This window comes from Lactuca virosa, chromosome 3, assembly GCF_052849685.1.
Source record: "Lactuca virosa cultivar CGN04683 chromosome 3, Lactuca_virosa_CGN04683_v6, whole genome shotgun sequence".
Lineage (NCBI taxonomy): Eukaryota > Viridiplantae > Streptophyta > Magnoliopsida > Asterales > Asteraceae > Lactuca > Lactuca virosa.
The window spans coordinates 53,520,007-53,532,598 of record NC_136428.1 but is presented as its reverse complement, the minus strand read 5'-3'; the positions used below and the strand labels follow the sequence as shown (position 1 = coordinate 53,532,598).

Below are 12,592 nucleotides of genomic sequence, written 5' to 3'. Positions count from 1 at the left end.
TTTTGTGTGTGTTTATGTTTTTTAATTTTTTTAATTTTCATAAATTAAAATGTCATATAATACTATTATTTATATATGTAATGTATTAAATATGATAAAAAATGGAAAATATTTACTCTAATAAATAAAAAACTAATTTTTCCGGTTGTCATATTCTCATGTATTTTGATACATATAATTTTATGGTAATTCTTAGACATTAATTTCCACTTGTCATTTTGTGGTAATTTTCGATTTTCTTAATTAACTATTGTAATTCTTAGGTTATAGAAATTAATTAATGTGTCATTAAATTTTTTTCCTTATATTTTTATATTTTAATATGTTTTCTTCAATATATATAATTCAAAATTGGTATATTTCTTTCAAACTTCATTGTCATTTTAGGTCAAAATGGTCTACATGGAAAAAAATAATCAAACTTTGTTGTTTTTCACGACAAAACTAAAAAAAGGTGGTTAAACCACAAATATGATCAAAATATAATTTTTTTTAGTTGTTTAATTAGTATAAATTGAATTATTTATTTATTCATCATTTTATTTGTATTTATTTTGAATTTTAATTTCAAAAATAATTTATATTATACTTTTATATTTAATATTTTCTTTAAAAAAATACTTAATATTTATATCTTTATCTATAACTTTTTTAATCAATCCGTCGCGTATTTTAAAATATGAAAATAGTTATTTTACAATATTACTTATCTTGGTGATTATCCCATTTTTTTCGTGGGCTTCTACTATCGTTGACTATTAAATTATCCCAATAGCTGATTCCTTTGATTTTGCTTTATCTTTTATCCCATCCCGAGATTCGTTCCCTTATATCGGTTAGGTACGTATCTGAGCTATTTGATTTCTATCAAACTCGAAGATTCTTGGTATGTGAATTCGTTCTGGGTTTTGATAATTTTTCTCTTGTTATTTATCTGGGTCCTATAAAAAATCAATTCTAGTTTAATTCTCAGAGAATAGTTCGTTCAACTTGACTCTGGTAAGCTTTCTGATATGTGGATCTTGCTTGTGGTTTGTTTGTTGAGATGAATTTTTGCAGATATAAATAGGGATTTCGTGTCATCAATTTAGATATTACTCTTCAGAATGGGAATGCATCTTTGAGTGTCAATTTTGGAGTTTTAATTAGTCAAATTGGTGTGTATTTGTGAACATATTAATGCATCTTTGACTTCTGGATTCTGTATATTTTTATGAGAATTTTTGGTTCTTGCTATATGCATATGTGTGTAATAGTCTGCGTGGTTTGATCATTAGTTCGTGTTGTGAACATTTTTCTGAAAAAAGAAGTAGGTTTAGATATTTTTTTTATATGTCAAACGGGCTACTCTTTACTTCTCCCGAATTGTTTTGATCACTCAAAATTTGCTTTAAACATATGTTTATGTGGCTTTTAGTGCAAATCGTTAGTCAAGTTTTAATTAATTATGATGTTTCTTGGATCATTCAAACGATCATGAAATCAGAATCTTTGCTCAATTGTATGTGTTATGTGGTTTGAGGATTATTGTTTCTTCTTATCCATTTGGATCTTCATTCCCTTCCCAGAAGCAAGCTACCCTTGAACTTCTTGGATTGTTAAATCTTGAACTTTTAAATTGACGGAGGTTTCTGCCCAACTTTATGAAAAACCACTCTCTAATTTAATTTGCATAATCAATTTTACTTGAAGTTAAAGTAGGTTCATCCATGTGCTTTGAGGTGTAGGAATTGCAGCACGTTTAGAGACTAAATTTGGGTGGTTTTTTAATAAACACGGGTGTCTTTTTTCTGGTTCTTTTTCCAAAATAGAGATCTGAAATACAAGTAATTGATCAACAATAACACCATCCTTAAGTTTCAGCCTTTTTTGAAATAAGCTTTTGATTTCTTGAATTTTCCCTTTGTTTAAACTCTTCATTTTCAATTTTAATTGCAGGGAATCAAAGTAATTAAGGTGCAATGGCAGTTACTACAAAACAAATGTCATTGATTGTGGGAGCCCTTGGCGCTTTGTCCTTCATATTTGGTGTTATTGCTGAAAACAAGAAGGTATTATTCTTCGTTTGCATAGTTTACTATGTTTATAAAATCTCAATAAGCCATTAGCATAAAACAAGGAAAAACTATATATATATATATATATATATATATATATATATATATATATATATATATATATATATATATATATATTCCTTTTAGGGTTTAATGCAAGAAACAACAATGTACTTCCATGACATTTATGATGAAAATTTCTTTATGCAGCCTGCATCTGGAACTCCAATAACAGGGAAAGACGTAGTTATCTGCAAGTATCCAGCGGACCCCACAGTTGCCTTGGGGTATTTGTCCTTTGGGTTTCTTGTTGCCTCAACTTTGGCTGGAGGGTTATCTCTATTTTACCCTTACAAAGGGAAGTCAATCCCATGGCCTGCATTGTTCCAAAGCACAAGTTTCTTTGTGTTTTTCCTTATAGCTTTGTAAGTAGACATCACCCTAATCTTACACCTTACTTTCACATTAAAAATTAAAACCATTAATCAAATAGCAACGTTTTGTGACATGTGCACAGGGGTTCAACTGGATTGGCAGCTACAATGCTGTTGTGGCCCACGATAACAGAACACAAACACCTTGTGAGTAATGTCCATTATAACCTTGAAACAACCTGTCCTACAGCCAAAACCGGGTTGCTTGGTGGTGGTGCTTTTTTAGCTCTTGATTCGGCTCTTTTCTGGTTGGTTTCACTTATGTTGGCTGATAATGCAAGGGAAGACTACTTTGATGATGTTAAAGGAGGTGATGATGCTGATGCAGTCATTAAGGGCAGTGCTTAAAACTTAAAAATAGTTGCTTTATTCTGTTTAAATGTGTTTCCATCAAGTGGAGTTTAAATGCAAGTAAAAGGTGGTCTAAATTGAACACTGTAAATGATTATCTATTGGTGAAAAATATGTCTGGGTTTTAAAGTTTGTGGTTTTTTATGTTAGTTTGTTCTAATAGGCATTGGTCAGCCGCTAAAGATACCGACTAGCCACACTTGAATCCGTATGGAGTTTTGAGGCCCATCTTAAACGGACGTAAATCTTTCAATGGGCCTCCCCATTGTCCATGTAAGGTTGTCCCTAAAAATTTCGCTGTTTAGGCCTCCCAATTTCAGCTTCCTCCCAATTTGGTCAATTTCCAAAATAAAAAGATTCGTTTTAAATGAAAATTTGGTCATAAATTCTAAATTTAGCTTCCCCTATATGAAGAGTTTTTTATGAGCTTTTTAGAGACTCCTTTGAATTGGATAAAATTCTCCCTTTCGTATGCAAAACTATCGCTAGTGGTATGCAAAACTATCAGGTGCTTTATAGTCTGATTGTTATCATCACTCTCCTAATGACTTTCCACTTTTTCTTAAGAAATTCAACAATTCCATGGTCATTGTTGCTATCTATGTTGATGATATATTGGTCACTAGAGATAATATGGAAGAAATTTCAAGTTCAAAGTGCTTTCTCAATGATCAATTTCCTATTAAAGATTTAGGATACATCAACTATTTCTTAGGCTGGAGTCCAATTATGTTAACAATGGAATGATCATTCACCAAAACAAGTTTATAAAGGAGTTACTTGCAATGTCTTATATGGATGCTTGTGTGTCTGTTACCACAACCACACCTCTCCCATCCGAATTATGATTACTCCCTATCATGAATAATCCTTTGAGTGTTCCAACTTTGTATAGGCAACTCGTTGGCAGGTTAAACCTTTCTTGTTCATACTAGCAGGCCTGATTTTTCTTATTCCATACGATACTTAAGTTTGCCAATAATGACCCCTCTCAAGCCCATTATGATTAAACTATTCATGTTCTTCAATATCTTAAAGGAACTATGACTCAAGGACTGTATTTTGACAAAGATGCCATTTACAATATTAACGCATATTGTGAATTCTAATTTGGCTGGATGCACCATAACAAGATGATCAGTTAATGGGTTCCTTATTTTTTTTGGGAATAGCCCTAATATTTCATGGAAGTCAAAAACTCAAATCATTGTTTCATATCTTTAACCGAAGCTGAAAAATACAGATCTGTAAGACGTTTATGTGCTTAATTAGCTTGGCTAGGTAGGCTTCTTGCTGAACTTCAATTACCAGATGTTACACCCATTCCCCTTAAATGCGATAACTTAACAACCATTTACATTGCTTCCGACCCTTATTTTTCATGAGCGGACAAAACACATCGAGTCTGATTGTCACTTTTTGTTTAGGAAAAACTTCAAAGTGGTCTCATTTGTTTGTCACATGTATCTGTTGATCAGCAGTTGGCAGATGTTATTACTAAATTTTTCAATGGTCCTCTACATACATGGAGAAGTAGAAGAGGGGGGGGGGGGGGGTGTTAGTCTTAACTAATATACTTTTGTCACATGCTTAATTTAGTTTTTTGTTAGAGAAGTTAGAAAATTATTCAAGTTAATTATAATGTCATCTTCTTGTTAGCAAGCATGTGTATATATTATTTTGTCTTTTGTAATCATTTTTTGCAAATTAATGAAGAAATGAAATTCCTCTCAATCATCACATCTTTCTTTCAAGTCTTGAATAACAACATATTGCTAGCACTGGTTATGGGCATTTGCATCCTTAAGAGGAATGGATCATATTCAAAAATAAAATACATTAATAGAAGTTGATCATATTCAAATATAAAATATTAAAATACTTCATAAGACTGATAGATTCCGCTGATTGGTTACGTAGATAAAAAGAAAGATCCATGATGACCATATAACACACGTTGAGGGAGGTTTATTATAGCAATGGGCTCATTCCCAAAGTTCTTAGCATCAACAACTAGTACCTGTGACCACAAACCAAAAACACATGTAAAGAGACAACTCGTTACATTTGGGTGTTTATGTAATAGAGGGTGTTTAATGGTACATACATAAGAAGTGTCACTGTCTTCGTCATGAGCAAATGTAACAACCCAACCATCATCTTCCTCTACAACGTTTGGCTTGGCCACAAATGTAGATCCTGTGCAAAAGTTGTTTTTGGTAACCAATGATACTCCATCTTTACATTTCCTTCACTATCCGTTTCTTCAAAGTATAATTTTGGTAGTCCTCCATATTTAGATTTCCCTGAAACATATTTTGAATACTTTTTTAGGAACCCGAAACATACTTTGAATACTTGTTAATTGCAAGAGAATCGTGAATTAGTTACCTCCAAGATCCTACTCAAAACAGTAACCGGAGAGTTGTGGAAGAGGTTCATCATCGAAAACTTTGGAATCATCCAAGTATCGGTGTTGTGAATAAGATGGATGTCGTGAACGACACTCAATCAACTGATTTTACCTTGGTTGTCGACTTAGGCACCTTGCCTATGCAGATGACTTTAGGTGAAGTTGGTGAATCAAGTGTGGTTGGTAGGAGGAATGTTTCTCCTACTATAAACGATGACAATTTCATTAACGATGACGATGACGATGGCGATGACAGTGGTGATACGTACTCTTCAGATGAAGAAATAAATAATGAAAACTATGACAATGATGATGATGTTGTACATATATATTGTTCTAGTGATGATTCTGATTGACGGTATGTTACAGTTATTATATATCCTGATTGCTTACAATATTTGTTAAATTTTCAAATGTTGCTTATTTATAAGTAGTTTTATTAAATATTTTGAATGTTTATTATATTTGTTAAACAGATGGCAGAAGTCGCGAGGGGACATGGAGGAGACGGTGAGGATATACCTCCACACGGGGTCGCACGTGGTGTACCATTCGGTTGTCAGTCTTGTAAGTTACATGAAATTCTTAAGTATTAGATATATTTTTTAAGTTTTAAATTTCTAAATTTCCAATTCTATATGTAAATCTAGCAAAAGCGAAGAATGTGAATGTACGTGGCAAAGGGAGAAACTTAAATTTGTACGATGAGTACGAAGATAACAGTTGTAAACCTTTGGTCGTGAGACTTGATACCTCCGAGCGGACATATCGCTTCATGGGGGACAACGGACAATTGTTTGTCAACTTAATCTCAAATCTGGTGGGATCAGAGCTACCGTTGCATTATCATACTTGGCGCCGTGTTCCTACCAGGTACAAAGATAATTTATATCCCGAGCTAGAAGTAAGTATACAATATATTTTATATGTATTGAATTTTACACTTATTAAATATTTTTTTACTAATCAAATATGTTTTTCTTTTTGCAGACTTATTTTGATCTTGATAGGTATCCGGGGCACATACTTGTGGACCCGTTCGAGCGGGTATCCAAGCAGATATGCAAAGAGCTTATCGAGAGCGCAAGTATCAGATGAAAAAAATATTTTGACAGAGTTGGTGGATATCAGGATGTGAAAAGGGCAAGAAGACATCCACCGACTGATTGGACCGCCGAACCTTGGAATAATATCATTGATTTGTTGTTTTTAACCGATGAATATAAATGTACGTCAGCCAAAAATAAAGTTACTAGGTCGACACTTCCGCACACAAGTGCTCACAGATGTAGGTCCTTTGCTCAACGGCGTTATTTAGAGGTAACAAAATATATTAGTATTATTTAAAATTGTTATTAACACTTGTATAAATAGATTTATTGTTTTTGACTTATTATAGGAACAAATGGGAATGAAGCCACATCATATTGAGGGTTGGAGACAAATGCGCTACAAATAAGGTTCGGGTTGGTGTACAAGTCGAGCACAACAAGATTGGGTAAGTGATAAACGAAATGAACGCGTTGTTTAAATATGTTATTATTATTAATTATAGTTTTTTGTTTGAGGTATATTATTATTATTATTATTATTTTAATGTTTAAATTTAGTTATTTGTTTTAATTATCGTATGTTTATTGTTTTCTTTATTTTAGGAGAAAATTCAAGACGAATATAAGAAAATGCAAAGCGAGGTCGGGGAAGGCAGAGAAGTAGATGAGGAAGAATGTCTAGTATGTGTCCTTGGGACGAGACGCGGGCATGCCCACGGAGTGGGTGGGAGACCAACCGCCAACTTCGGTTTAAATCCAATTGAACGACCTTCCACTTCCAAATCTTCCCAATCTCAATCGAAATCTCAATCCCAATTTGATGCACAACAAATGCAAGAATACTTGCAACAATATGATGCATCATTGACGGCATGTATGTTAGAAAATAGGGGATGAATAGATTGCTTGGATTCTCTGAAAGTCGTGATTCACTATCAAATTGAAGTATTTCGATGGTACAGATCGAACACTCAATTGGATGAAATTCAGAGAATGAAATCTGAGAATGTATGTGTAAATGTTCTTCAAGATGTACCAGAAAAATGACCAAAAAACGGATATATCATTCCTGTCTGAAAACTGTCAATAGACAGTTACAAACTGTCATAAAACTACCAAACCTGTCATTAAACGGATCTCAGGGAAAAAAGGGTCAACTTTCTAAAATTAGATTTTCACGCTGACCTGGCAGCTCGATCCCAGCCAGGGGCTGCCGCCCCTGGGACCCCACTCATAGGGGCGCTGCCCCCGGACCTCCGTTCGTTTAGGGGCTTCGCACCTAAATAACAATGTACTTTGAATCTTGAAAAACTTGAACAAGTGTGCACTCCTACACCATCCTAACTTGTTCAATATTCAACAATATCACTTTTGGTCAACAAATTTAATCCTATTACACTTAAATAATATTGATGATATCAAATCACCAACAAACCTCCCCCATTTAAGTGTAATCCTGATTAAACTTAAAACAAAACATAAACAACAACAAACTGATGCATAAATGAAATGTCGTGACAATTGAATTTCATATTAGTATATTACTCAATCCAAATATTCGAATATCAGGGTGTCACTAAGGATTGAACCCTTTCTATTCAAAGTGAATACATGAAGATAATACACACACCAGTTTACATTCTCATAATTTCTAACTTGACACTATATTTTACTAGCTTGTGTCCCATCCTTCAATAAGCATATCAAAGCCAAGTCCCAACTTCTTGAAGCAGCTAAACTTCATGCTTATATAGGTAGTTCTTTTATTCTTGCACTTGCAAATTCAATTTTTCAAAGAACTTTTAAGAAATAAATTTTCAACCTCCTTAACTTGCAGTATTGAACACATACCTTGGGATGATCATAAAAATGTGTTCCAATCTTCAAATATCAAGCTTTCCACATTGAATTCAACATCTAATATTGCATTAGATGGGAATTGGGTATCTTAATATAAAAGATTTTAAGTGGACTTTAAACCCATCCCTATAGCCGCCTTGTGCACAAGATCTCTTGCTAACCCTTTGGTTAGATGATCGGCCAAATTCAACTGAGTTCTTACAAACTCCACATATATCACACCAGTCATGATGAGCTCACGAATCATGCTATGTCTAACACCTAAATGTCTAGACTTTCCATTGCACACTTGACTATAAGCCTTAGCCAAGGTTGCGGCACTATCACATCTGATAGAAATGGTAGATATCGGTTTGGGCCATAATGGAATTTCATAAATCAAATTCCTTAGCCATTCAGCTTCTTTACCAGCAGCAGACAATGCAACAAACTCAAACTCCATGGTTGAGTTAGTAATACAAGTTTGTTTCTTAGATGCCCAAGAAATGGCACCTCCTCCAAGAAGAAACACCCAACCACTTGTAGAGGAGTGATCCTCTAAGTTGTTAATCCAGCTGGCATCTGAATAACCTTCCAAAATAGAAGGATATCCACTATAAGTTAAACCATAATTCATGGTCCCTTTCAAGTACTTGAATACTCTACTCATAGCTTGCCAATGATGTGAACTAGGATTACTAGTATATCTACTAAGCCTTATGACAACATATGCTATATCAGGCCTAATACTAATCATGGCATACATTAGACAACCAATAGCCCTAGAATATTCAAGTTGAGACACTGGAGATCCTTTATTTGGTAAAAGCTTGAGACTAGGATCTATAGGAGTGCTAACAGGAGAACAATTCTCAAAGTTAAACTTTTTCAATATCTTCTCAATGTAATGAGATTGAGAAATTGAAATCCCATTGTTTCCTTGTTTAATTCTTATACCAAGAATTACCTCAGCCTCCCCCAGGTCTTTCATTTCAAAACTGGATGATAAGAATTTCTTGGTTTTATTAACTTCTTCTAATTCATTACCAAAAATTAACATATCATCCACATATAAACAAATCATGGCTCCTTTACCAGAAGTCTCAAATTTGCTATATACACACTTGTCAGCTTGGTTTAATGCAAAACCATTAGACAAGACAACATCATCAAACTTTTGATGCCATTGTTTTGGTGCTTGTTTCAAACCATATAATGATTTCTTTAATTTTGCACACTTTGTGTTCATTTCCAGGCATCACAAACCCTTCAGGTTGTTTCATGTATATTTCCTCATCCAAGTCACCATTCAAGAATGCAGTTTTCACATCCATTTGGTGAATCACAAGATTATGTATAGCTGCAAGAGCTAATAATAATCTAATAGTAGAAATTCTGGCAACAGGAGCATAAGTATCAAAGAAATCAATTCCTTCCTTTTGTCTAAAGCCTTGGATAACCAATCTGGATTTATACTTATCAATTGTGCCATCCACCTTCATTTTTCTTTTGAGGATCCATTTACATCCTAATGCCTTGCAACCATGAGGTAAATCAGACAATACCCAAGTATTGTTATGCATGATAGAATCAATCTCATCCTGAATTGCCTCTTTCCAGAAATGAACATCCCTAGAAGCCATAGCTTCATTGAAAGTCTTTGGATCCTCCTCAATATTAAAACAATATTGGTGTTGAGACACAGTCTCATTTCTTGTTCCTTCAACTAAATATAGTTGAAAATCAGATCCAAAAGACTTAGCTTTTCTAGCTCTTGTGCTTTTCCTAGGTTCAGGTACAGAACTTGCACAACCAGAAACATCTTCAGGTTGATTGGTACTCTTACTAGAATATTGATGAATCATGTCCCTTGGTCTAGGTATAGAAGTAAATCTTTCTTCATCAAAAATAGCATCTCTTGACTCTATCACAGTGTTTACAGACACAGAGTCATTAGATTCTATAACATAGAATCTATATGCTTTGGAATGCTCAGCATATCCAATAAAGATACAATCTACACCTCTCTCAACCAATGTTTTCCTTTTGGGTTCAGTGAGCCTTACAACTGCTCTACGGCCCCAAACTTTGAGATAACTCAAATTTGGTACCTTTTTACACCAAAGTTCATAAAGAGTATTCTTACTCCTTTTATTTGGAGTTCTATTCAAAATGTAACATGCAGTTAACATTGCCTCACCCCAAAACCCTTCACTTAATCCAGAATAGGACAACATGGAATTAACCATTTCTTTTAAAGTCCTATTCTTCCTTTCAGCTACACCATTTTGTTGTGGTGTATAAGGAGCTTTGGTTTGATGTATTATTCCAGTTGATTCAAAATAAACTGGATCATAGTATTCACCACCTCTATCAGTACGCAAGACTTTTATTAATTCATTTTTATGAAGCTCAACTTGTTGTTTATAAATTTTAAATTTATCAAGTGCTTCGTCCTTAGAGTGTAGCAAATAGACATAACAATATCTAGATGCATCATCAATAAAAGTAACAACATACTTTTTGTTTCCAAGGGAAGGTGTTGTATGGAAATCACACAAATCACTATGTATAAGTTCCAACACCTTGCTTTCCCTAACAACATCTTTGAAAGGTTGTCTTGTGATTTTGGTTAACATGCATGTTTTACATTTTCCATTGTTTATATCAAAAGCAGGAATTAAACTCATTTTTGACATGTCTTTTAATCTCTTGTAATGAATGTGTCCTAGTCTAGCATGCCATAAATCAGATTTATTAAAGTTATTACTAGTACTAGAAGAAGCCATGCAAACAGAATTATCATAACTAGGATAATTGATATTAAGCTTAATCATTCCATTACATACATATCCGAAACCCATAAAAGAACCATGTCTTGACAAGATATACTTGTCACTTTCTAATACTTGTTTGTAACCACAGTTATTTAAAACAATTTCAGACACAAGATTCTTTCGAATCCCCGGTACATATAAAACATTGTTCAGACACAAACACTTTCCAGAAGTAAAGTAATGTAAAACAGATCCTAAACCCTTGATTGGTTCAGTTGCAACATTTCCCATTTTCACCACAGATCCATCTTCAATTGGTTGACATTCCTTGAACCAACAAAGATCTTTACATATATGGCTTGTTGCTACCGAATCAATCCACCATGCAACATCATCATCCTGTACATAAAATGCTTCAGAAATAACAGAAATATAATTCTAAATTTATTTAGAATTCTGCATGGAAACATAAATCTGACCTTGTTGCTTTTCTGGATCCTTGGATCCACTTGGTCCAGCACCATCCTAGTTCTCTTTGCGAAAACGACAATCTTTCTTGAAGTGATCCGGTTTGTTACAATTCCAACAAACCAACTTAGCCTTCTTGTTGGAAGACTTGTCATCCTTTCCTTTAAACTTCCTTTTTCCATTAGACTTCTTGGGATTCTTTGAACTTTCTCCTTCCACCATGTTCACAGAAGAGGAACCAACTTGGTTCTTGCCTTTAGGATTGTTATCAAGTTCTTGAGTCCTTAAGGACTCTTCAATCCGTAAATGACTTCCAAGTTGAGTCAAAGTTAATTCCTCTTTGTTATGTTTCAGATTATGTTTAAAATCTTTCCACGAAGGGGGCAGTTTGTCAATTATCACAGCCACAGAAATGGCTTCATCCATTTTCAGATTGTGTTGAGCAAACTGTCCTAGGATCCTTAACATTTCATGGAATTGTTCCATAACATGGACTCAATCATCTTGTAACCCATAAAGTTACTGACAAGAAACTTCTTGCTAGAAGCATCTTCAGCCATGTATTTGGATTCAAGAGAATCCCAAAGTTCTTTTGCAGATTCGAAATTTTGATAGATATCAAAAAGAGAGTCAGACATACCATTGAGAATATGACCACGACATATGTAATCATCATTTTCCCACTTTGATCTCCTTCTTGTTGCCTCCAAAGGTTCATCTTCAACAGATTCTGGTAAGACTGGCATGGGTGTACTCAGAACATACACCACTTTCAGAGTAGTAAGGAGAAAGTGCATCTTCTTCTGCCATCTACGAAAATCTTGCCCTTCAAACTTGTTCAATTTGTCAAACTTGCTTGTCATATCCTTCACAGAATCACCACTTGCCATGATTACAGAATACTTCAATTTTTGTTAGAAAATAGGGGATGAATAGATTGCTTGGATTCTCTGAAAGTCGTGATTCACTATCAAATTGAAGTATTTCGATGGTACAGATCGAACACTCAATTGGATGAAATTCAGAGAATGAAATCTGAGAATGTGTAACGTCCCGATTTTCAGGTATTGTTTAAATAAGGTTTTTTGGGTTAAGCTCTACTCGACGAGTTGGTTGACCTACTCGTCGAGTAGCAGCGGGGCAGGATCGCGTGTTAAGTGACCTACTCAACGAGTCCATATTGGGACTCGGCGAGTAGGAG

The 12,592-nt window shown here is 34.3% G+C and overlaps 1 protein-coding gene across 3 annotated transcripts; it reads left to right on the top strand.

Annotated features, from left to right (window-relative positions):
* The first annotated feature begins 712 nt into the window (after positions 1 to 712).
* Positions 713 to 2,971, top strand: LOC145165699 (keratin-associated protein (DUF1218)). Of its 3 annotated transcripts, none has more exons than XM_079084501.1 (4): positions 713 to 840; positions 1,939 to 2,051; positions 2,268 to 2,482; positions 2,575 to 2,971. In XM_079084501.1, the coding sequence occupies exons 2-4, from the start codon at positions 1,962 to 1,964 to the stop codon at positions 2,837 to 2,839; spliced, it is 570 nt and encodes a 189-aa protein (XP_078940627.1). In that variant the 5' UTR covers positions 713 to 840; positions 1,939 to 1,961; the 3' UTR covers positions 2,840 to 2,971. The 3 variants fall into 3 exon arrangements, with proteins under 3 accessions (XP_078940627.1, XP_078940628.1, XP_078940629.1); XM_079084502.1 differs by having other exon boundaries at positions 758 to 886; XM_079084503.1 differs by lacking the exon at positions 713 to 840 and adding an exon at positions 873 to 999.
* The last annotated feature ends 9,621 nt before the right edge of the window (positions 2,972 to 12,592 follow it).

Bases quoted from the DNA above. Each gene is read 5' to 3' on its own strand.
- LOC145165699 (XM_079084501.1), top strand. From the start codon at position 1,962: ATGGCAGTTACTACAAAACAAATGTCATTGATTGTGGGAGCCCTTGGC. The intron at 2,052-2,267 runs GTATTATTCTTC...TTCTTTATGCAG, and splicing joins TTATTGCTGAAAACAAGAAG to CCTGCATCTGGAACTCCAAT. The intron at 2,483-2,574 runs GTAAGTAGACAT...ACATGTGCACAG, and splicing joins GTGTTTTTCCTTATAGCTTT to GGGTTCAACTGGATTGGCAG.